The sequence below is a fragment of the Chiloscyllium plagiosum genome, unplaced genomic scaffold (assembly GCF_037043375.1).
Source record: "Chiloscyllium plagiosum isolate Xiang-an unplaced genomic scaffold, Cpla_swu_hap1 HiC_scaffold_21, whole genome shotgun sequence".
NCBI lineage: Eukaryota > Metazoa > Chordata > Chondrichthyes > Orectolobiformes > Hemiscylliidae > Chiloscyllium > Chiloscyllium plagiosum.
In genome coordinates, this window is record NW_028270159.1 from 20,943,618 (window position 1) to 20,970,701 (window position 27,084).

The following is a 27,084-nucleotide window of genomic DNA, read 5'->3' on the forward strand; positions in this document are numbered from 1 at the left end:
CCATTTCCAATCACATCAAAACCTGACTACAATCTGCTTTCCTCATCTAAGATCCTTATAACCACAAAAACCTTCTGGAAATTAGCTGACAGTTCTCCCAACGTCTTCATCAAGATCATTGGTTTAGCTGGCCAGAAACCATTTTGAGATTCCATAATCCACCCCTTCTGTGTCTCAGTGATGGTCCAGTGTATCTCCAATCTTCCCTCGTAGTAAATGATCTGGAATTGGTGCCAGTGGCTTCTAACCCAATCTAGATCCAATACACCTTCAGGAAATACAGCTCACACTGTCCTGATGCCTCTCAGAGTCTGTTCACTTAGAGCTGCTTGAAATTATCTCAACAAGGGTTGGGCTGATGGTGTATTATCCTAGACTGCAGAGCTTCAAGTTAGTGAGGGGAAGGTAGGACAGAGTTTCTGCTCCTCATTATTATTGTGACTGGGAGAGCTGACATACCAGGGAAGGCTATGATCCGCTTAAGCAATCCGTTGGTGAGGTTTATTCGCACCAGTAGTGAGGTCGCTTAGAGTGGTCAGTGCCCAAAAACATTTTGCCAGTAAACAAGCTGCAATTGCAAAAACATATGTTTGTGTGGAGTTCTTCCGCCTGCCTCTGAGCTTGTATGTTCAGCAGTAACCCGACTTGTATATCACTAGAATACAGGCGTCACTTCTGAAACACTCATAGAGAATACTGGAGAAACTCAGCAGGTCTGAAGAACTGAAGAAGGATATTTTTCTCTCCATACATACTGCCAGACCAGCTCAGTTTTTCCTGTATTCTCTGTGTTAACCTGCATATCAAATTGGAGCTGTCAAAAGCTGGACAGTTCATTTGGAATCATATGTTTCTTTGTGCAATATCAGAGATTCATAGTTCCAACTGTAAATCATTGAATATGAACATGTAAATGAGAACAGGAGTAGGCCATTTGGCCCCTTGAGCCTGCTGGTCTGATGACTGCACAAGTATAAACCAGTTAGTGAGGGTCAGGAGTACTGGTTAGCCAGGGTGAGTTTGTTATGCTATATTCAGGAAAGGAAAGTCATTTTGCCCTTTGAAAACTGAATGTAGCAGCAATACCACACATTGCAAGGAAAGTCCCACCTACCTGCGTGTTTAAAATGTTGAATCCTTTGGAAAAATGACTCTTGGTGCACCTGCATTTAATTAGTGCCTGCAGTGATTAAGAGGCAATTAGATAAAATTAAAATATATCTGATTCAGTTCTTCTGAGCTGATTAAGTCCTAATTGTTACATGGCAAGCTCCAGAAATTGTACCATAGTGCACTTCCATTGTATTGTGCAATTATTAGTTTAATGTGGAAAGCCATCTGAGTGAGCAGTTTGGTGTGTATCTTGCACACTGTGTTCATTAGGAAATTGCATCCAACTGATATTAAAATGGATTAGACAGTTGGTGAGGTCAGTAGGGCCAACACTGAGTTGATCAACCATTTGTGTGACTGATTTTCTTCTGCATTCCTTAGCATGCAGAGGGCTGGAGGAGAAATGAAAGGAAAGAGCTATTTGTCAATGCTGGTGATCTATATCCCCATGCGCAATGGCCAAAGAACCTCCCAGTCAATTAACCGACTGTTCAAAGTTATCATATGGGACCTGGCAGTGACAGAATTGTTCAAGTTGGCTGAAACCAGAAGTTGCGTCACTTTCCAAACCTCACTTGCTCTACATCTGAAGTTCTCCTTTCATTAAAAAAAGCTGTTACTTATGCCATTGTGACTCGTGTATCAGACCGGTAAAACAGAGCAGGAGCAAATTACTGCAGATGCTGGAATCTGAACTGAAAACCACGGACGCTAGTGATCACAGCAGGTCAGGCAGCATCCGTGGAGAGACAGCAAGCTAACGTTTCAGGTCTAGATGACTCTTCATCAGAGCTAACCTCAGAGCTGAGTCAGCTGGACTCGAAACATTAGCTTGCTCTCTCTCCACGGATGCTGCCTGACCTGCTATGATTTCCAGCATTTTAGGTAAAACCGAACATGTGTTTTCATCAGGTTCAAAAGGCAGCCTCTTTTCAAAAAAGCTGTGCCAGGGTTCAGACTCTGTTTTTCTGTCAATGGCACGTGTGTTCATCCTTTTTTTCATTGCAGCTAATGGTTCTGTAGTGTTTCCCGTCGTGAGCAGTGATTGTACTTACTTTGAGTGTACACTGCATCCACTGCCTGGAAACTCGGTTATAGGGCGGTTTCTTCCCTTTGTTAAAATCACCTGTTCTGCCAGGACAGAACAGGCCCTTTGGTCCATTGAGTCTGTACTGCAAAAAACTCGTCCCACTTCCCCCTCCAAGCCCATTGCCTTGAATGTTCTTTCATGTAATGTGGGTGCCACGGACCAAGGCCAGAATGTTTGGCCTATTTTTAATTACCCTTGAACAGAATGGCTTACTAGGCCATTTCAGAGAGCAGTTCAGTGTCGACTACATTGCTGTGGGTCTATAGTCACGTGTAGGTCAAGCCAGGTAAAAGGACAGTAGATTTCCTTCCTTAAAGGACATCAGTGAACCACTTGAGTTATTTTTCTCTACAATCAATGGTTGTTCTCATGGTCACCATCACAGAAACCAGTGTAATATTCCAGATACATTGCTGGGATTTGATCCTGTGTCCCAGAAACATTAACATGGGTTTCTGGATTACTAGGTAAAATAACTCTACAGAGGCCGGTATCCTGTCACCAGCTCACCCTTTATTTCCACATGGAGAGTCCTAGACACCAATCCAGCTCTGTCAGAGCAAGCTCTCAGAGTGGGCAGGATCTCTGACATTCCTGGTCTTATCTGTCAGCCAGGGCTCCTTGATTGGACCAGGTTAACAGGCCCAATCAGGGAACTCATAGTCAGTGAGGTCCACCTGGCTGACCTCGATACAATCACTACAGTAGGCTAGGGGCTACATTACTACAATATCACCATCCAACAAAACGTTGGATTTATTTTACTCTTTTTAAATAGGAGTGCGGTGGGATTCCTTGAACAGATCAGACTATTTAAAAGGGAAGCAGTGACAAGACAGGTTTGTGCCCCTGTTAAGGTAGCCTCTGAAGACATTGGAGATTACATCCAAAAGAAACAGGCCATTTAGCCCAGTTGGCCCATGCCATCATTTACTCTCTTCAACTAAACCTTTTGACGCATCCTACTACTCTGCTGTCTCTTGTGTGATGCACCAGAACTGTGTTCTAACCATATTGACAAGGCAACAATTTATATATTGGTCCTTGTGGACAAATAAATGAGGCAAACAGTTAAACTTTGCTCTTTTCATCTGCTAAACAATATATTTCAGTTGTTCAGGTACAGGTTGATCGTTTGGCTACTGTATTTACTGAGCACATTAGTGTTAATTGCATTTTGCAACAGTGTAATTAAGGCAATAATTTTTCGAGTGTGTCATACATTGGCATTTTCAATGTGTCATTACCTGCGTTAAAAAAAGGAATTAAATTGTGATGTGGAACAGATATTGACCTCATGACAGTGATGGGGAATCGAGGGATGTCTATGCTTATGTCTTTCTGGGTGTTAGAGATTGTGGCTTTGGAAGGAGCTGTTTAACGAGGTTTGGTGAGTTGTTGCTGGCAGATTGCACCAATGGAGGATTGGGGATAATGGGGTAGGATGGTGGGTTTGGAGGGGAGTGGGATAAGTGGGTGGAATTGAGTCCAATGGTAGTAGTAGCAACATATTCAGACAACATTCCTGAGCCCCTCGCTCCTCGAGTGAATACGGAGCCACTCTGTTGACAAGCTATGCAGACAATGGAGAGACTGTCCAGATTAAGGAGCACCAATACTCCTGTCACAGAGCAGCTACTCTTTGTTCTTGTAGTTTATCCGATTGATTCACTTCTGCTTCAGCTCACTAATGATTCCAGGATATAGTGAAGGATTTGACAATGGTTAGAGTAAGTTGTTTGCTGAAAGTGGTCCTTTTTGGAAGTGGCTGGCTTGAGATATTACCTAAGACATTAGCCCACGCTTCAGTTATTACCAGCCTGACAGGGCTGCTTCCCCATCAATGGAGCTATGAGTGGAGGTCTGCTGTTACTGGGCCGTTGGGTTACAGGCCTGTTGTACTTACGGTTTAATGTGGAATGGAATGATCTGTTGGAACGTCAGAGGAAGCCAAGAAGGATTGTCCGCCTGCTCATTTGACCAACGCTTTGGTGTTGTCCCTTGTACTGAAGTGCTGGGCCCTTCCACTTCTGAGGGCATTAGGAACTCTCCTGATAAGGCAGTGGCACTCCAAGTCTGAAGTTTTCTCTACCTGAGGTTGTGAGTGGGACATTCTCATTATTTGCAATAGTTTTGTGTGTGCAATCCTTGATTGTATTACACCTCGGTTTGCTTGCTGTAGTTTGTACCCAAATTATCGGACGACAAGGTCAGCGGAAATGATGCACTGACCCCTTTCTGACATCTACAGCATTGCCCTGGAGAATACTGCATGAGGAGAGGCCGAACTTGCATTTATGCAGCCCCTTTTCCAACTGCAGGATGTTGCAAAATGTTTTACAGCCAACGATGTACTGCTGAAGTGTTGTCACTGTTGTAATCTAGAGATAGTCCCCCCTGGAAATAAAGTACAATCTGCTTGTTATGGACACAGGAGAAACAGTCAGGGAGGTGGCGTGACATACAAAGGTTTGATCAGGTTTGAGGGGCACTGCAGTCTCCATAATGAAATGAAAAGCTCTGTGGGATATGTAAGTATTTCAATTTGAACTACAAGAGCTTTTTACATGATGTAGTTATCAAAAGGACTCTGTATGATCAGAAGCCTTTGAATCAAATTCTCTCTCAATTGAGCATCTCAACATGATTCCTTTTTATCAAGGGGAAGACTTAAATTGGAGTTTTAATTTTTTTGTTGTTGTTGCGGGTGTCGCTAGGAAGGCCAGTATGTGTTGTCCATTCCTAATTCCCCTTGAACTGAATGCCTTGCTGGACCAGAGGACAGTTAGAATGACCATAGTAAAATGAGGAGTCATATGCAGGTAAGGATGGCAAATTCTTTCCCTAAAGAATACTTGTGAACAGTCAATACATGACTACCTTTTAGAAGTTATGATTTGAATTTTAGATTTCACCAGCTGCGATGGTGGGTCTTGAACCCATGTTCCAAGGACATAATCCCAGGCCTCTCGCTAATAGCACTACTGATATCACCATTACACCACCAAACCCATATGGGGTCTGTGCACCAATACTCTGTATGACCTCTGATAGTTCACCCTGCCCCAGAAGCGTATCCAGCATTTGCTCTGTGATCCCCTTGATCCCGACACTAAGGGGACAATACATTGTCCTGGAGACACATCAATGGCCACACAAACTTCTGTCCTCCCTTGAAATAACAAGTCCCTATCCTACTGTTCTTCCCCACTTCTTTCCATCTTATACAACTGAACTGCCCATGGTGCCACATACCTCGCTCTGACTGAACTCTTCCAAGGAACCAATGCCCTGGTCAGTATCGAAAATGGAAAAACAATTTGTAAGTGGAAGATTGGAACTCCTGCACTACCTGTCTGATTCTCTTGGGTTGTCTGGTACTCATCCATTCGCTTTCTGGCTCCACACTTGTAGGCTGTGGTGTGAGCACCTCTCTGGCTATCAGCCTCGTGCTTGTACTACAGAGATTCTCGCTGCTGCTTGAGCTACAAAACCTTGTTCAGATTTTTACAGTCAGTGACTTTTTCTACAAGGGTGATGGTCAAGTTATCAACAGTGTCTATAATTCCCACAAACTACAGGACACGCATTCCATGCAACCAAGCTGGCCTTGTATTGGCTTAAGTCTAGTTCACTTACATATTTAACCTTATTTTATTTTGCTTTATTTATGGTGATGAAAGGTGTGTGATTTACCTATATTATCCTTTTCTCAGAGTTTAAATTTCAAACGAATAATTGGTTGATTTTTGTAACTTAAACATTAACGAGGTCAATCTTTCTGGAATCATTACTTAAAACCTGTATGTGTATCAGATAGCAGGTGACCCCAGGCTGCCTGGAGTGTTAATGGAAGTTGTTTATACTGTGGGGTGTATGAAAGCAAAATGGAAACATTGAGCTGTAGCAGAATTAAGGATGATCACATTTTTTAAAAATGAGTTAAAGAGATTTTGCAGTCAGTTTGATGGAGACCTGACTGGGGTCAGATGTAAGTGAAGTCAATCCTAGAAAACAATGTTGTTCACACCAGTTAAAGGAGTATGTTACCTTAGTGAAAGTGTATAATTGGTGAACCTTCCAGAACAGATGTGTTTGGTTCGAACTCTGCAGATTATTAATAGACCAGTAAAGTCTAAGCTCTGAGTTGTATGAATGTTCCAAGAAAAAGACTTTGCACGTTGCAGATGGAAGCTGAGGAGAAGCACTTAAGACCATAAGAACATAAGAAATAGGAGCAAGAGTAGGCCATGTGGCCCTTCGGGCCTGCTCTGCCGTTCAATATGATCATGGCTCATCTTTTTGTAGACTCAGCTCCACTTAGCCACCCGCTCCCCATAACCCTTAACTAAGTCAATTCTACAGATTGTACAAGAAAAGAAAATTTCTCCAGATTTTGATTAAATGTGGAGTGATGGTATTAGGGAATAAAAGGTTTTGCAGTGTTTTGAAATCTTTCACACCATGTAAAATTTAGCTTTTTTTCATTTCTTTTGTATAATAAACATCTGTTTTATGGATAAAATCAGATGTACCACTTTGTGTTTATGCTCCAGTGAATGGCCACCATGCAATTTTTTTAAAAATGATCCATCAAGCCAGATAACTTTCTGGATTCTGGCTTGTCCAGTAGTGACATCAGCTGGGATCAGAACATTTCATTTATTTTATTTCACTTGGTTTATCTTGTTAAGCCTTACAACTTCTGATACTAATATATGTGACCTCAACTTCAACGCAATTTATTAGTTGCAAAAATTCTTACTGAAAGCACTTTTTCCCTCTGAGCACCTAATTCACAACTCACTGGGTCCATGCCTCACGCAGGTGAAGTCTCCTGACTGTTTGTCCCTTATCTGGTCCTTTGTTTTCTGAGTTTTGGTGATCTTATCCCAAGTTAGTTATTCACATTGTTTGGTTCTTCAGTCCTGAGTCAGAGGAATAGTATGAGTAATCAGACTATTTTCAGGTTTGTGTCTTAAATTGGGAACAGAGAAGCATCATAGGCAATATAAATCTTAAATGGGTGGAAGAAGGCAGCAAAGGACAAAGAATGGAATGGAAACATATGATGACTAGCAGTGGACTTGCTTATTGATTGGGTGTCAATCAGGTCACAGAAAATAAAGAGTTGGCTCAAAGGTAGAAGACAGAGGGTGGTGGTGGAGGGTTGCTTTTCAGACTGGAGGCATGTGACCGGTGGTGTGCCACAAGGATTGGTGCTGGGCACACTGCTTTTTGTCATTTATATAAATGATTTGGATGTGAACGTAGGAGATATGGTTAGTAAGTTTGCACATGACACTAAAATTGGAGGAGTATTGGACAGTGAAGAAGGCTACCTCAGAGTACAATAGGATCTTGATCAGAAAAGCAAATGGGCCAAGGAGTGGCAGATGGAGTTTAATTTAGATAAATGTGAATTTATCAGGCAAATCAGGGCAGGACTTATACACTTAATGGTAAGGTCCTGGGGAGTGTTGCTGAACAAAGAGACTTTGGAGTGCAGGTTCATAGTTCCTTGGAAGTGAAGTTGCAGGTGAATAAGATAGTGAAGAAGGCGTTTAGTATGCTTGCCTTTATTGGCCAGAGCATTGAGTATAGGAGTTGGGAGGTCACGTTGCAAGTGTACAGGACATTGGTTAGGCCACTTTTGGCATATTATGTGCAATTTTGGTCTCCCTGCTATAGGAAAGATGTTGTGAAACTTGAAGGGGTTCTGAAAAATTTTACAAGGATATTGCCAGGTCAGAGGGTTTGAGCTAAAGGGAGAGGCTGAACAGGCTGGGGCTGTTTTCTCTGGGATGTCAGAGGTGGAGGGGTGACCTTTATAAAGGTTTATAAAATCATGAGGGTCATGGATAGGATAAATAGACAGGGTCTTTCTCCCAGGTTGGGGGAGTCTAAAACTAAAGGGAATAGGTTTAAAGTGAGAGGGTAGAGATTTAAAAGGGACCTAAGGGGCAACATTTTCATGCAGAGGGTGGTGCGTGGATGGAATTGTACCAGATTCCACCTGTCAGAGGAAGTGGTGGAAGTTGGTAAAATTACAACATTAAAAGGCATCTGGATGGGTATATGAATAGGAAGGGTTCAGAGGGATATGGGCCAAATGCTGGCAAATGGGAATAGGTTAGGTTAGGATATCTGGTCAGTATGCTTGAGTTAGAGCAAAGAATCCGTTTCCATGCTGTACATCTCTTTGATTCTGTGTCTCTATGAGTTGCTGTATACACTGATCTCATGCAAGTTGATATGTGGTCAATTTGTTCGAGGCATTGTAAATTAGAACAAAACAGAGAATGCAATGAGACAAGGTAGGTTAGACAATCAATCCTGTGCTTACAGACCATGGACAATATACTAGCCAATTTCCTAAGTGACAACAGGATATGAATCTAAATTTGTGACGACCACTTCTTATCTATGTTGCTTTAGGAGCGCAGTGGGCCATTTAGGTCATTGAGTCTATTCAATATGATCAGGCTGATCATCCACTTCAGTACTTCTTTCCTACATTAGCAAAATATTCTTTTCCATCATTAGTATTTGGAAATCTGTCAATTGCAGCTTCAAAGATTCTCAGTGACTGAGCTTCCACAGCCCACTGAGATGGAGAATTCCACAGATTTACAAACCAACAAGTAAAAACAATCTCACCTCATCTCTGTCCTAATTGGCTTCCCCCTTAGGGTGTAGGTTTGCTCGCTGAGCTGTAGGTTTGATATCCAGACGTTTCATTACCAAGCTTCACTTGGAGATCGCCACTGATGATGTTACCTAGCCAGGTAATGAAACGTCTGGATATCAAACCTACAGCTCAGTGAGCAAACCTACACCCTAAACCTCAACCTGAGCTACAAACCTTCACAGAGGTTTCCCCCTTAATTTGAAATGGTGTCCCCTGGCTTTAGATGTCCCAACCAGGAAAAACATTTTGCCTGCATTTCTCATCCCTTTAGGTATTGGGTAGCTCTCACTGAGATCATCTTTCTTTTTTCAAAACTCGCAAGAATACAGGCTTAGTTTTCCCAATCCTACTTCATAGACAGTCACACCATCCTGGAAACGAGTGTGATGAACCTTAGTTGCATTCCCTCTGTGGTAATATTATCATTTCAAAGGTAAGGAGATTAAAGCTGCACATAGTACTCCAAGTATAGTCTAACCAATGTTTGACACAATTGAGCAAGACTTCACACCTCCTGTACTCAAATCACCTCATGATAAAGTCTACCATTGCTTTAGCCTTTCTAAGAGCTTGTTGAATCTGAATATTACTCTTCAGTGACTTATTGCGAAGAACATCCAAGTTCCACTGTGCATCTACCCCCTTACCATTTAAGAAATACTCTGTTTCTTCTATGAAGGTGGATCAACTCTCATTTTTCCACAGTATGTTCCATCTGCCAAGCTCTTGCTCAGTTACCAAATCTGACCAAATCCCCTTGTAGCTGGTTTGCATCTTCCTCACAGCACACATTTCCACCTCGCCTTCTGTCGCCCACAAACTTGAGAATATTACCTTTGGTCCTCACCAGCAAATCATTGATGTATATAATGGCTAACTTGGGCCCATGTACCCGTCCTTGTGGTACCCTATTAGTCACAGCCTGTCAATGTGAGAATGAGCGAGGTGTTCTCAGTCTGTTATCAAATCCTTAATCCATACCAGTACGTTACCTCCTATCCCATGTGAGTCATAGAGTCGTACAGCACAGAAACAGACCCTTCGGTCCAACCAGTCCATGCCAACCATTGTTCCCAAACTGCTCCCACCTGCCTGCTCCTTGCTTATATCTCCCCAAACCTTTCCTAATCATGTACTTATCCAATTGTCTTTTAATCATTCAATTGGATTCCCTACAGTGTGGAAACAGGCCCTTCCATCCAACAAGTCCAGGCCGACCCTCCGAAGAGTAACCCACCCAGGACCATTCCCCTGCCCTATATTTACCCCTGACTAAAGCACCCAACACTATGGGCAATTTAACAGTTGTAATTGTACCCATATCCACCACTTCCTTTCGAAGTTCATTCCACACACGAACCACCCATTGCGTAAAAAATTTTATTAACTAACCTCCTGTGGGGGACTTTATCAAAAGTCTTCTGAAGATCCAATTATACTATGTCTACCGACTAACCTTTCTCAACGTTGAGCAAAGACAACAAAGAACAGTACACACAGGAACAGATCCTTCGGCCCACCATGTCTGCACTGACACATAATGCCTTTCAAAAGTAAAAACGTTTTGTCTCTGTGTGGTCTGTTTCCCTCTATTCCCTGCCTATTCATGTATCTGTCATGACACTTCTTAAATGCTGCTATTGAATCTGTCTCCACCACTTCAGCACATTCCAGCCACTTATCACCATCTGGGTAAAAAAATTCTGCCACTTACATCTCCTTTAAATTTATCCCCTTTTAGCTTCAATTTATGTCCCCTCGTAATTGACATTTCTACCCCGGGGAAAAAAGGCTCAGAATATCCATTCTATCCCGTGCCTCTCCTGATTTTGTAAACTTCTATCAGGTCACCCCTCATCCTTCGACGTTCAAGTGAAAACAAACCAACTTTGTCCAATCTCTCCTCATAGATAATATCCTCCAAATCAGGCAACAGCCTGGTAAAGCTTCTCTATACTCTCTCCAAAGCCTCCATATCCTCCTGGTAGCGTGGCGACCAGAACGCTACACAATATTCCACATGTGGCTTAACTAAAGTTTGATAGAGCTGCAACATGTCTCGCCAGTTTTTATACTGTATGCCCCAACCGATGAAGCACCAACTGTTAGTAACATTCTCAAAAAGCTCCAACAGATTCATCAACAGCAATTTCCTGTTCAAAATTCCTGATGACGGCACCCAATAAGTGTCTATTTACCATGTATTTAAGGCCAACAGGTCTGTAGTTCCTCATTTTCTCTCCTTTTTTTAATTGGGTGACATTTGGTACCTTCCAATCTGCTGAACCATTCCAGAATCTATAGAATTTTGGAAGATGACCACCAATGCATTCATTATCAACATATTTCAATAGTCTGGGATGTAGAATATCATGAGCCAGCGGTATATCACTTTGTGGGGCTGAGAAGGTGAGCTATTGTTTTCATGCATTAGTTTGAGCGAGTAAAAGCAGGCAGGGGGCTGATATTGGTCTTCAGTGGGAAAGTGAAGCAGGCAATGATGAATCAGCAGTTTATCTCACAACCTACCCTTGATTCTATTGAAAAGGTTAGAAAATTGATTGATGGATTGATTTATTGTTGTCACATGTACAGAGACACAATGAAAAGCGTTATCTTGTGTGCTGTACAGGCAGATCATACCATACAAAATGCATCAGGGTGGCAAAACAGAGTGCAGAAAACAGTGTTACAGCCACAGAGAAGGTGCAGAGAGAGGGAGAGAGAGATGAGATTGAACATTTGAGAAGACCATTCAAAAGCTTGATAACAGCAGGAAAGAAGCTGCTTTTGAATTTGTTTGTATGTGCATTCAAAGTTTAATATCTTCTTCCGAATGGAAAAGGCTGGAAGAGAGCATAACCAGGGTGGGAGGAGTCTTTGATGATGTTGGTTGCTTTGCTGAGGTAGCAGGTAGTGTAGATGGAGTGAATGGATGGAAGGCGGGTTTGTGTGCTGGGCTGGGCTGTGTTCACGACTCTCTGTAGTTTCCTACTAAACCAAACTGTGATGCATCCAGATAGGATACTTTCTATGCTGCATCTGTAAAAATTAGTTAGAGACCTTGTGGACATGTCAAGTTTCCTTAGCTCCTGAGGAAGTAGAGAAATTAAATTGAGATGTAACCTGGCTGACTATTTTCTATCACCAAAGATTAATTTCCTTCCATTGTTCTGTGGAAGCCGTGCTAGATTGATAGCATGCTGATAGCATCGCGTTTTATGGAGAAATTAATTTTGATGATTGCTCGGATATGCAGATATAAATTTAGATAATTATTCAGATATGCAGGTCCAGGTATCTGATAGGCGTGTAGAGCACATGTGTAGTGTGGGTGGGAAATACATTAATAAAATGCAAAAAGGGAACGTCTTCTCATTTAAACTCGAGAAAGGCTTTAAAGGCATATCACAACTTGGGCAGCGCTTGGCAAGCACAGTAGGATAGGATAGAGTTAGGAAATGAGAGGTGTACACTATAGGATGGGATAGAGTTAGGAAGTGAGAGGTGTACACTATAGGATGCGATACAGTTAGGAAGCGAGAGGTGTACACTATAAGATGGGATAGAGTCATGAAGTGAGAAGTGTACACTACAGGATGGGATAAAGTCAGGAAGTGAGAGGTGTACACTATATAATGGGATAGAGTCAGGAAGTGACAGGTGTACACTATAGGATGGGATAGAATCAGGAAGTGGGAAGTGTACACTATAGGATGCAATAGAGTCAGGAAGTGAGAAGTGTCAGTATAGGATGGGAAAGACTCAGGAAGTGAGAGGTGTACATCATAGGATGGGGTAGAGTCAGGAAGTGAGAGGTGTACATTATAGAATGTGATAGAGTCAAGAAGTGAGAGGTGTACACTATAGGATGGGAGAGAGTCAGGAAGTGAGAGGTGTACACGATAGGATGCGATAGAGTCAGGAAGTGAGAAGTGTACATTATAGGATGGGATAGAGTCAGGAAGTGAGAGGTGTACACGATAGGATGCGATAGAGTCAGGAAGTGAGGAGTGTACATTATAGGATGGGATAGAGTTAGGAAGTGAGAAGTGTACACTATAGGATGGGATAGATTCAGGATGTGAGAATTGTACACTATAGGATGGGATAGATTCAGGAAGTGAGATGTGTACAGTATAGGAATGGATAGATTCAGGAAGTGAGAGGTGTACACTATAGGATGGGATAGAGTCAGGAAGTGAGAAGTGTACACTATAGAATGCGATAGTGTCAGGAAGTCAGAAGTGTACACTATAGGATGGGATAGAGTCAGGAAGTGAGAGGTGTACACTATAGGATGGGATACTGTCAGGAAGTCAGAAGTGTACACTATAGGATGTTATAGAGTCAGGAAGTGAGAATTGTACACTATAGGATGGGATAGAGTCAGGAAGTGAGAGGTGTACACGAAAGGATGGGACAGAGTCAGGAAGTGAGAGGTGTTCACTATAGGATGGGATAGAGTTAGGAAGTGAAAGGTGTACACTATAGGATGGGATTGAATCAGGAAGTTAGAAGTGTACACTTTAAGATGCGATAGAGTCAGCAAGTGAGAGATGTACACTATAGGATTGATAGAGTCAGGACGTGAGAGGTGTACACTATAGGATGGGATAGAGTTAGGAAGGGAGAGGTGTACACTATAGAATGGGATAGAGTCAGGAAGTGAGAGGTGTATACTATAGGATGTGATAGAGTTAGGAAGTGAGAGGTGTGCACTTTTCAGTTTGATAGAGTTAGGAATGGAGAGGTGTACACGATACAATGGGATAGAGTCAGGAAGTGAGAGGTGTACACTATAGGATGGGATAGAGTCAGGTATTGAGAGATGTACTCTAAAGGATGGGATAGTGTCTGGAAGTGAGAGATGTGCACTATTGGATGCAATAGATTCGGGAAGTGAGAGGTGTACACTGTAGGATGGGACAGAGTTAGGAACTGAGAGGTGTACACTATGGAATGGGATAGCGTCAGGAAGTGAGAGGTGTACACTATAGGGTGGGATACTGTCAGGAAGTGAAAGGTGAACACTACAGGATGGGATAGAGTCAGCAAGTGAGAGATGTACACTATAGGATTGATAGAGTCAGGACGTGAGAGGTGTACACTATAGGATGGGATAGAGTTAGGAAGTGAGAGGTGTACACTATAGGATGGGATAGAGTCAGGAAGTGAGAAGTGTGCACTATAGGATGGGATAGTGTCAGGAAGTGAGAGGTGTACACTGTAGGATGAGATAGAGTCAGGAAGTGAGAGGTGTACACTATAGGATGGGATAGGGTCAGGATGTGAGAGGTTAACTATAGAATTGGATAGAGTCCGAAATGAGAAGTGTACACAATAGGATGGGATAGTCAGGAAGTGAGAAGTGTACACTATAGGATGGGATTGAGTCAAGAGGTGAGAGGTGTAACTACAGGATGGAATAGAGTCCGAAGTGAGAGGTGTACACTATAGGATGGGATAGAGTTAGGATGTGAGAGGTGTACACTTTAGGATGGGATAGAGTCAGAAAGTGAGAGGTGTTCACTATAGGATGGGATAGAGTCAGGAAGTGAGAGGTATACACGATAGGATGGGATAGAGTCAGGAAGAGGGAGGTGTTCACTCTAGGATGGGATAGATTTCGGAAGTGAGAGGAAAACACTAAAGGGTTGGATGGAGTCAGGAAGTGGAAGATGTACACTATAGAATGGGATCGAGTCAGGAAGTGAGAGGTGTACACGATAGGATGGGATTGAATCAGGAAGTGAGAAGTGTACACTATAGGATGCAATAGATTCAGGAAGCAAGAAGTTTCAGTATAGGATGGGATAGAGTCAGGAAGTGAGAGGTGTTCACTATAGAATGGGATAGAGTCCGAAGTGAGAAATGTTCACTATCGGATGGGATAGAGTTGGAAAGTGAGAGGTATACACTATCGGATGGGATAGAGTCAGGAAGTGAGAAGTATACACTCTTGGATGTGATGGAGTTCGGAAGTGGGAGGTATACACTATAGGATGGGATAGAGTCAGGAAGTGAGAGGTGTACACTATAGGATGGGATAGCGTTAGGAGTGGAGAGGTGTACACTACAGGATGGGATAGAGATAGGAATTTAGAGGTGTACACTATAGGATGGGATAGATTCAGGAAGTGAAAGGTGTACACTATCGGATGCGATAGAGTCAGGAAATGAGGGATGTAGACTACAGGATGGGATAGAGTCAGGAAGTGAGAAGTGTACACTATAGGATGGCATAGATTCAGGAAGTGAGAGGTGTACACTATAGGATGGGATAGAGTCAGGAAGTGAGAAGTGTACACTATAGGATGGGATAGAGTTAGGAAGTGTGAGGTATACACGATAGGATGAGCTAGAGTCAGGAAGTGAGAAGTGTACTCCATAGAATGGGATAGAGTTAGGAAGGGAGAAGTGTACACTATAGAATGGGATAGAGTCAGGAAGTGAGAGGTGTATACTATAGGATGTGATAGAGTTAGGAAGGAAGAGATGTGCACTATACAATGGGAAAGAGTTAGGAATGCAGAGTTGTACACTATACAATGGGATACAGTCAGGAAGTGAGAGGTGTACACTATCGGATGGGATAGAGTTAGGAAGGGAGAGGTGTACACTATAGAATGGGACAGTGTTAGGAAGTGAGAGGTGTACACTATAGGATGGGATAGAGTCAGGTATTGAGAGATGTACTCTAAAGGATGAGATAGTGTCTGGAAGTGAGTAGTGTACACTATAGGATGCGATAGAGTCAGGAAGTGAGAGGTGTGCAGTATAGGATGGGATAGAGTTATGAAGTAAGAGGTATACACTATCGGATGGAATAGAGTCAGGAAGAGAGAAGTATGCACTATAGGATGTGATGCAGTTAGGAAGTGGGAGGTATACACTATAGGATGGGATAGAGTCAGGAAGTGAGAGGTGTACACTATAGGATGGGATAGCGGTAGGAAGGGAGAGGTGTACACTATAGGATGCGATAGATTCAGGAAGTGAGAGGTGTTCACTATAGGATGTGATAGAGTCAGGAAGTGGGAGGTGTACATTATAGGATGGGATAGAGACAGGAAGGGAGAGGTGTACACTATTGGATGGGGTAGAGTCAGGAAGTGAGAGGTGTATACTTTTGGATGCAATAGAGTCAGGAAGTGGGAGGTGTACATTATAGGATGGGATAGAGACAGGAAGGGAGAGGTGTACACTATAGGATGGGGTAGTGTTTGAAAGTGGGAGACGTACACTGTAGGATGGGATAGAGTCAGGAAGCGAGAAGTGTACACTATAGAATGGGATAGAGTCAGGAAGTGTGAGGTGTTCACTATTGAATGTGATATAGTTAGGAAGGGAGAGGTGTATACTCTAGGATGTGATAGAGTTAGGAAGGAAGAGGTGTACACTATACAATTGGATAGAGTTAGGAATGGAGAGCTGTACACTATAGGATGGGATAGAGTCAGGAAGTGAGAGGTGTACACTATAGGATGGGATAGAGTTAGGAAGGGAGAGGTGTACACTATAGAATGGGACAGAGTTAGGAAGTGAGAGGTGTACACTATAGGATGGGATAGAGTCAGGTATTGAGAGATGTACTCTAAAGGATGGGATAGTGTCTGGAAGTGAGTGATGTGCACTATTGGATGCAATAGATTCGGGAAGTGAGAGGTGTACACTGTAGGATGGGATAGAGTTCGGAAGTGAGAGGTATACACTATAGGGTGGGATACTGTCAGGAAGTGAGAAGTGTACACTATAGGATGGGATAGCGTCAGGAAGTGAGAGGTGTACACTATAGGATGCAATAGAGTCAGGAAGTAAGAGGTGAACACTATAGGATGGGATAGAGTCTGGAAGTGAGAGTTGTACACTATAGGATGCAATACATTCGGGAAGTGAGACATGTACACTATAGAATGGGGTAGAGTCAGGGAGTGAGAGGTGTACACTATAGGATGGGATAGAGTCTCGAAATGAGAGGTGTACACTATAGGATGCAATAGAGCCAGGAAGTGAGAGATGTACACTATAGGATGGGTTAGAGTCAGGAAGTGGGAGATGTACATTATAGGATGGGATAGAGACAGGAAGGGAGAGGTGTACACTATTGGATGGGGTAGAGTCAGGAAGTGAGAGGTGTATACTTTTGGATGCAATAGAGTCAGGAAGTGGGAGGTGTACATTATAGGATGGGATAGAGACAGGAAGGGAGAGGTGTACACTATAGGATGGGATAGCGGTAGGAAGGGAGAGGTGTACACTATAGGATGCGATAGATTCAGGAAGTGAGAGGTGTTCACTATAGGATGTGATAGAGTCAGGAAGTGGGAGGTGTACATTATAGGATGGGATAGAGACAGGAAGGGAGAGGTGTACACTATTGGATGGGGTAGAGTCAGGAAGTGAGAGGTGTATACTTTTGGATGCAATAGAGTCAGGAAGTGGGAGGTGTACATTATAGGATGGGATAGAGACAGGAAGGGAGAGGTGTACACTATAGGATGGGGTAGTGTTTGAAAGTGGGAGACGTACACTGTAGGATGGGATAGAGTCAGGAAGCGAGAAGTGTACACTATAGAATGGGATAGAGTCAGGAAGTGTGAGGTGTTCACTATTGAATGTGATATAGTTAGGAAGGGAGAGGTGTATACTCTAGGATGTGATAGAGTTAGGAAGGAAGAGGTGTACACTATACAATTGGATAGAGTTAGGAATGGAGAGCTGTACACTATAGGATGGGATAGAGTCAGGAAGTGAGAGGTGTACACTATAGGATGGGATAGAGTTAGGAAGGGAGAGGTGTACACTATAGGATGGGATAGAGTTAGGAAGGGAGAGGTGTACACTATAGAATGGGACAGAGTTAGGAAGTGAGAGGTGTACACTATAGGATGGGATAGAGTCAGGTATTGAGAGATGTACTCTAAAGGATGGGATAGTGTCTGGAAGTGAGTGATGTGCACTATTGGATGCAATAGATTCGGGAAGTGAGAGGTGTACACTGTAGGATGGGATAGAGTTCGGAAGTGAGAGGTATACACTATAGGGTGGGATACTGTCAGGAAGTGAGAAGTGTACACTATAGGATGGGATAGCGTCAGGAAGTGAGAGGTGTACACTATAGGATGCAATAGAGTCAGGAAGTGAGAGGTGAACACTATAGGATGGGATAGAGTCTGGAAGTGAGAGTTGTACACTATAGGATGCAATACATTCGGGAAGTGAGACGTGTACACTATAGAATGGGGTAGAGTCAGGGAGTGAGAGGTGTACACTATAGGATGGGATAGAGTCTCGAAATGAGAGGTGTACACTATAGGATGCAATAGAGCCAGGAAGTGAGAGATGTACACTATAGGATGGGTTAGAGTTAGGAAGTGAGAGGTGTACAGTATAGGATGCAATTGAGTCAGGAAGTGAGAGGTGTACACTATGGGATGAGATTGAGTCAGCAAGTGAGAGGTGTACACTATCGGATGGGATAGAGTTATGAAGTGAGAAGTGTATGCAAAAGAATAAAGGTATTCGCTTTTGGCTGCAGCTGACCAGCAATGTGACTGACTGTGCCAAGACATTGGGGCACATTAACCACGGTGTCCTCAGAACTAGTGGCACAGCTCACCCTCTCGCCCTGTGCTCCACTAGAGCTGTGTTGTACTAGGTGGCATGTGTACCACACTGACTTACTATGGATTCTTCTTCAGCATCACCCAAACCTGGCACCTTGACACCGTTAAGGACAAGGGCACATGCCATGTAAGACCATCACCAGCTGCAGGTCCCTCACACAAGTCAAGCATCACCCTGACTTGGAACCATGTCACCATTCTTCCAGCATCACTGATTCAATCTCCTACAAATCTTCCTGATCAGCACTGAAACCCCACTTTACTTTTAAATAAATTGCTTACAGGTTCTGGGGATTTCTGGCTGGGCCAATCTTTATTGCCTTTGAAGCAAGTGGTGCTCTCGGTATTTCAGAGCAGTGGTTAATTGTTGTGGAAGTGGAGATTAGGGTATTCATGAACTGGATGAGTCCTTATAACAATCAGCGATGATTATACAGTCACCATTAGACTAGCTTTACAATTCTATATTTTTAAAAGCAAACACCCTTCACTATGGCCCATATGGGCTGAGATTTGAGCCCACATTCCAGGAGGTTAGGCTGGCACTCTTGGTTACTAACCCAGTGACATAACCATTATGCTACCACCTCCCCACTTGTATGTGTCCCAGGAATGGGCAATAAATATTATCTGGCTGGTGTTGTACTTAACTCTGATTTAATTTTTAAAAATGTTATGAAATTGGCTCCTTACTTTAGTTTCCAGAAAGACTTAACAATGCTGGCAGTTTTATAATGTGGTTAATCAGGCTTTGCTGTACACATTGGCTCATTTCCCCTGGTTTCTTCTCTTGCTGTCTGACACATTCTGTCTATCTGACATCGCCCCCTTTCTCTCCCTCCTGTCCCTCTCTCTCTCTCACGCACACACTTTTTACTCTTCCTGACCATCTCAATTTCCCTTCTCTATTTTCATCCTTTTAATGTCCAACTCTGTTCATAAACAGAGATTTTCTAGTTCCTTAGTAATAACAACAAAAGCATTATTCCAACATGTATTAAACTAGTTTAGGTGAACTTCCTTCTCTCTTGACATCAACCCCAGTATTACGATTATGCACCATGATGTAGGAAAGAGGGTTAATGTGTCGGTTTCCTGTATGTTCACTGAGCCATTGCAGCAGAAGGGTCAAGCGGTATTTTGCTCAATTATCAAACTCCTTCTTAACATATTTGGATTCTTTAGGATAAGCTTCTGTAACTTTTGATAGAATATTATGTAATGTGTACTTGGATGTACACTTGGATGACACTTGGATGACACGTGAATGTATACTTGGATGACACCATAAGTAAAGTAGAGGTAAATGGTTTTACAAAAGATATATATTGGAAGGATATGTTGCAGAGTATGTTATAGATTTGATTTTCACAGGACTAGCAAGAATAAAGCTGTACATACATTTCCCTTATTACAGCAAATTGATGTTCAAATCATGGTTTTAAAAGTTGACACATTCGCAAAAGAATACATTTACTCTGGTGAACGAGGTGAATGCCACAGATAATCCTTCAATTAGTCCATTGTGATGTTGCACCAGACAAGACACAATGAATGGAGTGAAACACTCAGAACGAGTAAAATGGGATTGGAACGCAATGCAAGAAGGGTGCAGTGAGCAATGGAACATTTGTATAATTCCGGTCCTCTCTAGTGATTGCCTGTAAAGGCAGGGATCATACACAACACTGTTCCTGCTGAGTCTCAGCGAGATGCCATTACCTTACCTTCATACAAGTACGGTCAAAATGTCAACCTTGGCCCTCAGTTCACACGCCAGCTGTGGAGCAGTGGAAACTGTGATATTGAATATATTCCAGCCATTCCAAATGGGTTTTGAGTGTGATTACCAATTACCAAACTCTGATAACATTCACAAAGATCAGACTGAGGCTGGTCAAGGTTTTTGAAGCTAAATCCTTTCCAAACCAAGTGAACAGGCTCACTTTGGTCTTGGACAAACCTCAGAATGGACAAAACCAGCTGCATATACACACCACTTGACCTTAGAGGAATATCAAATGAGGCACGATATAACAGACAGCTGCCACTGTGTGTTTACTTAATCATTTTGTTTGCCCTACAGTCCATGATCACTTCCATCTCTTGGAGCAGTTATACCCAATACTCCATACCAGACTGAGTCTTTGAACAGGCACTGTTTCCAAAACAAGTGTACTAAAGAGTTCAAAACTGAACGTGATTGTCCATCTGTGATTTTACTGGTGTCCTGTGTATTCCCAACGCGAAAAAGGACTGTAAATCCCCAAAGAGCTCTAGTAAATGTGTCAAATACAATTTCCCTTTCACAAAACCATGTTGACTCTGCATGATTGTATTATGATTTTCTCAACCTGCCACTACCTCTTTGATAATTAATGTTAATATTCCCTCATCCCTGCCAAAGTCAGCTGTTCAGCTCACCGGCCAATGGTTTTCTGTCTCCCTCTGTTCTTGAATTATGGCATTACTTCTGCAGCTTTCTAATATTTTTAGAATCTGGGGAATTTGGAAGATTATATCCAATACATCTGCTATCTTTGCAGCAACTCATAGAGTCATAGAGCACAGAAACTGACCCTGCGGTCCAACCAGTCCATGTCGAACATAATCCCAAACTAGACTAGTCCCACCTGCCTGCTCCTGGCTCATATCCCTCCAAACCTCTCCTATTCATGTATCCATCCAAATGTCTTTTAAACGTTGTAATTGTACCCACATTCACCACTCCCTCGGGAAGTTCATTCCACATGCAAACCATCCTCTGTGTAAAAAAATTGCCACTGATTCTTTTTTAACTCTCTCTCCTCTCACTTTAAAAATGTGCCCCCTAGACTTGAAATTCCATAGGGTCATAGAGCACAGAAACAGACCTTATAGTCCAACCAGTCCACATCAACCATAATCCCAAACTAAACTAGTCCAATCTGCCTGCGCTTGGCCCATATCCCTCCAAACCTTTACTGTTCATGTATTTATCCAAATGTGTTTTAAGTGTTGTAACTGTACCCGCACCACGCATGAACCACTCTCTGCGTAAAAAAATTGCCCCTCATGCCTTTTCCTAATCTTTCTCCTTTCACCTTAAAAGTATGCCCTTAGTCTTGAAATCCCCCACCCTGGGGAGAAGACACCTATCATTTATCTTATCTAAACTCCTCATGATTTTATAAGCCTCTATAAGGTCACCCTCAACCTCCTATGCTTTAGTGAAAAATGTCCCAGGCTATCCAGCCTCTCTTTATATCTCATTCCTGGAAATATTCTGGTAAGTCTTTTCTTGAACCCTCTCCAGCTTAATAATATCTTTTTAGATTAGATTCCCTACAGTGTGGAAACAGGCCCTTTGGCCCAACAGGTCCACACCGGCCCTCCGAAGAGCAACCTTCCCAGACCCATTCCCTTACATTTACCCCTGACTAATGCACCTAACACTATGGGCAACTTAGCATGGCCAGTTCACCCAACCTGCACAGCTCTTAATAATATCCTTTAAGACTCTAAGGTGTAGACTACCGTGGAACCTGTTAGATTTTAGCTCCATTAATTTTCCCGTTACTTTTTCTCTATTAATCCTGATTGTTTAAGGTTTCTCCCTTCCTATTGTTCCATGCTTTTCTACTATCTTTGGGATTTATGTTTCTGTGAAGCCTGAAATAACTCCACAGAGGGTGGTATTTTGTCACCAGGTCACCCTTTATTTAGACATGGAGAGTCCTTGACACTGATCCAGCTCCCTTAGAGCCTGCTCTCAGGGTGAACAGAACCTCTGACACTCCTATTTATTTATTTTCTTTCTTTTCTCCTTTCCCCACACTCCCGCCTAACTGCGGTAGTGCTTATTTTTCCCCAGCACCCATGGTGTGTGTGTGCAGGTGTGAGACACGGTGAAAGACACAAGGTGTACGAATCTTTATTCAGTTTCCACCACCAGGAAGAAAGGAAACACCCAAGTGGCCAGTGACAAGCAGTGCCCTTCACATCAAAGGGCAATGCCATGTGAAAACTCCTGTTTATATGTGTCAGCCAGGGCTCTCTGATTGGACCAGATTAACAGTCCCAATCAGGGAACTCATATCCTATGAGGTCCACCTGGCTGTTCTTGTTACAATCACTACAAAGACAGATGCCATATTCTTATTTAAAGCCATTGCACTTTGATTCTTTCCTATTGGTAGACTCAAGTTCCATCCTCTAAGACACTAATGCTCACTTTTGCAACTTGTTGTTTTATAAACTTGTGGAAACTTTTATTGTCTTTTTATATTTCTGGGTAGTTTTCTCCCATCCTCCAACTACTGCTTTCTGTAATCATCCCTTGCCTGGTTTCTAAAATGTTTCCAATTTTCCGGCCTGCCGCGAACCTTCCTGGCACTGTCTACCTTTCCATTTGATTTGACGCTGCCCTAAGTTCCTCAGTTGACCACAGATAGTGCACCCTTCTCAGAAGAAACACCTTCTGAAATGTCTGCTGCTGCTTTTGTGCAGTCTTAGCTTTTAACCTGTTTTCCCATGCTGCATTGTTCAGTGTCTACCAAGGGGCAGAGCTACTGGCTGTTGTGTCAGAGACGGGGCACAAAGAGAGTGTATTGCTGGAGAGCAAAGTGAAACCAGAGTGACAGCAAACAGGAGAGGCAGCTCTTGTCCCAGTTATCATTACCCTGTGTGATGCCAATCGGTGCAACATGGGAGCGAGTTTGTTCAATTAGAACTCACCAAACTGCCTGTTGTGTTAAAGAACACTGATGCATCTCAACTTGCTGCCTTCAAATGTGCCAGTTTAAAATTTGCTGTTCCAGTTTGAATCAAGCTGCTTATATTTCTCCTGTGTCCTTTTCGTTTCTCTTTTCAGTTCATCAGAACTATGTCGGTACAGACACGGAAAGGAATCCTTTCTTTCTTTCGGTTGTCCTTTCTGACCAAAACAATCAGCGTGTGCCACAGTACCGTGCGATCCTCTGGAAAAAAACAGTAAGTGGCGATTCGTTCACCTTCCTTACTCGGGTTTGTCAGAATTGTGTGTTTATGGTCATTTTTTTTAAATCGCAAAGCCACTTTTGGAGGAAGGCCTTTATCACTCCAAGTACATTTCAGATTCTCCTTAAATTGAAGTGATCGCTTTGCAAGGTGATGTTCTGATATCCTGGTATCCTGGACAACTTAAAATTTCAAGGCAGCTCCATCTCATAAAGCTGCACTCTTACCACAAACCATTTTCAGATCTTTATACACCAGCCTCCACCTTAGGGTCAGTGTGGTGGACGTGACCTTAGAAGGTGACATCAGGAAAGATATACAGGGGAACCACGATTATCCGAATGAGATGGGCGGGCACTGTTTAGTTTGGATGATCAATTATTCGGTTGATCAATTAAATGCCTTTCCCCTGGGGCTCGGAGTTCTTGAAGTCTGCTCCCCGTTCAGGAGGTAAAACAGCAACACAGCGCACGAGACCCCGCCCCTAACACCGCTCCCAGAACCCTGTCCAACCCCCCACCCCCACCCCCACATTCCCCCCCCGTCCAACCCTGTCCAAGCCTGCCCCCTCCCCCCCGTGTGGGTAGAGCGAGAGAGCAGGAGGTCAGTCATTTGGAGACGGTGCCTGTTTAATCACTGTAAACGAAAGACGCGATCACTGTTGGAAACACGTCTTTGACGTAATGTTTCTATCGGGACCTCGAGGTCTCCTTCGGATAATCCAATTTTCAGATAATTGGTAGTCGGATATTTGAGGTTCCTTCGTAAAGGCATTTAAGATAGAAAGGGAGGAGATAATTGATGAACAAGTCAAACTTAGAAAGAGAGATTTCAAGTGGAAATTTCAAGTGAAATTTCCATTATATTGAAAAGCAAAAGAGGTCATGTTGAACTGAAATAGGACTTTGAAGAAAGTGGAGTGGGGGAGGGTCATTCAACTCATTGAGCCCACTGTGCCATTCAGTAAGTTCATGGCTGAACTGACCCTGTGCCTAAGGACACTTTTCTGTCTACCACCTCCAATAATCCTTGGCTCTCTTGTCAATCAAAAATGTGCCTAATTCAGCCTTGACGATATTCAGTGATTCGGCCTCCACAGGTCACTAAGGGAGAGCATTAATGACTTGCCGAGAGAAGAAATTCCTCTGCGTCTCTTGAGGTTCCTTTCTCTGTAGAATAGAAAATGGATGGTGAGGGTGGGGGAGTGTGGGCTGGGGTTGGGGTGGTGTGGTTACCAAAGCAGGAATCTTCAGGGTAATAAACAGGATCGATGGGATAGAGGTTAGGAAGGGTGTTCCATTTCAGACAGGCCCAGAAACAGGCCCAAAAGTGAAATGCTGTGGAGGGTGGTAATCTGTAATGAAGGCGAAAACCTCTAGAAATTTTCAGCAGCTCAGGGAGTATCTTGGATAGAAATAAAGTTAACATTGAACATGATGACAGGTCACCGAGAACCAGGGAACAGTGCATACAAAGTGGTCGTGTTTAAGTCCAGCTTTGGTTAGAATGTTTAGAATGTGCAGTGACCAAGGTGAATAGAAAAGATGCATTGCATGGAATTATGAATAAACACATGAAAGGAAAATGACAAAAGGATAACTTGGTAATGTTAAATGGGTGGAAGGAGGCTTGTATCCAGCATTAACATGGGTCTGAAACTGAGGGGTCTGCAATGCTATCTAACATCATGCTAGTTTCTGAAGCGATTATATCACTTTTCAATGGGCAATTTTGCCAATTTTAGACTAACTATACACTTGGAGATTTAAGTCCTAACAAAATGTTCCCATGCTTTCCCATAAACAAGGTGCCAAGGAACACTAAATCATTTGTCAATGACTCGATCAAGAGAGATACTGGCAGGAGCTGCCCAGGAAACGATAATGCTTTAAATTGTTTATGTATTTTTTTTTCAAAGTGAGACTCTAATTAAACAAGCAGGTCCTTCTTTGATTTGTAAAAGGTGGTTTTACAAAGCTCTCAGGGTTTGAGTTCAAACAAGGCTCAGCGAGGGTTGATGCTCCTGCTAGTTCCCATGCCAGGCACCAGCACTGTTGTTCAAAGGGATGTGTTTTGACACTGTGGTTAGGAGCAGCTGTTTCCCAATTGTGTGCTTCTGTGTCTCTCTCTATGTCTGTGTGTGTGTGCGTGTGTTTATGTGTGTCTTTGTGTGTCTATGTGTGACTGTAAATGGGTGGGTGTGTCTGTGTGTGCACCTGTGTGTCTCTGTATGTGTGTGTCTTTCTCTATGTGTGAGTGTCTCTGTGTATGTGTCTCTGTGTGAGTGTGTGTGCGCACACACGTTTGTGAAGTCAGCTAATCCTTCTCCATCCTCAGTACCTTCCATCAGTTTGTGCTATCACAGCTTTTTACTGCATCCCGCTTTCTGTGACAGTAAAATCCTTGTCAGATTTATTATGTTCTGGTTTCTTAGAATCTGACAGAGGTCGTTATTGTTAAAACACCTCACTGACTATGAGTGATTTAAAATACTGGTACAGAACCTTAAGTGATGATTAATTGAGCAGTTAGTCTTTCATAAACATATTTGATATCTTTATATGAAATTGTGTCCTCTGTTGATGGGGGAGTAAGGGGAGCACTGTGCCCCATTATTGCTACATTAGCTTTTTGGAATTGAAGTGGGTCAATGCTGTTAAGGTACAGATCAGCTGTAATGTAATTACCTGGCAGTACAGTGGCTGAATAGCTCACCCTTTCACAAAGAGTCTGAAATTGCGGCGTATTGGGTTCAGAGCACAGATGCGTGACCCAGTCTTAGGAATGCAGTGGAGCAAAATGAGGAAGAGAGATGGGGAAGTGTTGCAGCATGATGAGATGTGGATGCACCAATGGGTTCCTGTCACTGCAAGTTCCCCAGCAGCTTTTCCCAGGAGGCTCAGGGTATGAGTTACTGCAATGTGGAAGGGATGAGCAGTGTTCAGGAAGGAGTCACCAACAGTCAGACTTATTAAGCAGCACATTTTAGCAATAATCTGCTCACTGATGCTCAGCCTAGGTTCTGCCAGGACCACTCAGCTCCTGACTTCCTGACAACCTTGGTCTTTCTTTGGATTGACTGCAAAGGTGATGTGAGATTGACTGTCCAGGCCATCAGGACTGCATTGACCAAGCGTGCTGTCAAGGAGCCCGAGCAAAGCTAGAATCAATGAGAATTGGGAGAGAACTGTCCACTGGTTGGAGTCATACCTGACACATAAAGAGATGGTTGTGGTTGTTGGAGGTCTGTCATCTCAGCTCCAGGACATTTCTGCAGGAGTTCCTCAGGGTAGTGTCCTCAGCCCAACCACCTTCAGCTGCTTCATCATAAGGTCAGAAGTGGGGATGTTTGCTGATGATTATACAATGTTCTGCATCATTCATAACTCCTCAGGTACTGAAGCAGTCCATGTTCAAATACAACAAGATCTGGACAATAACCAGGTTTGAGCTGACAGTGGTAAGTGGTGTTTACACTATAGAGATGTCAGGCAATGGCCATCTCCAATATGAGTTAATCCAACCATCATCCCCTGATATTGAATGGCATTAAGATCACTGAATCCCTCACTACCAATATCCTG

General features: G+C 43.0%; 1 protein-coding gene across 7 annotated transcripts in view; it reads left to right on the forward strand.

The window, feature by feature from the left end:
• The window catches only part of garnl3 (GTPase activating Rap/RanGAP domain like 3), a 451,733-nt gene that overhangs the window by 252,389 nt on the left and 172,260 nt on the right, over nt 1-27,084 (forward strand). For all 7 annotated transcript variants that reach the window (XM_043720251.2, XM_043720250.2, XM_087998395.1 and 4 more), the window contains exon 5: nt 23,376-23,494. In XM_043720251.2, the coding sequence (XP_043576186.2) occupies nt 23,376-23,494 (119 nt within the window). The remainder of the gene's footprint in view (nt 1-23,375; nt 23,495-27,084) is intronic.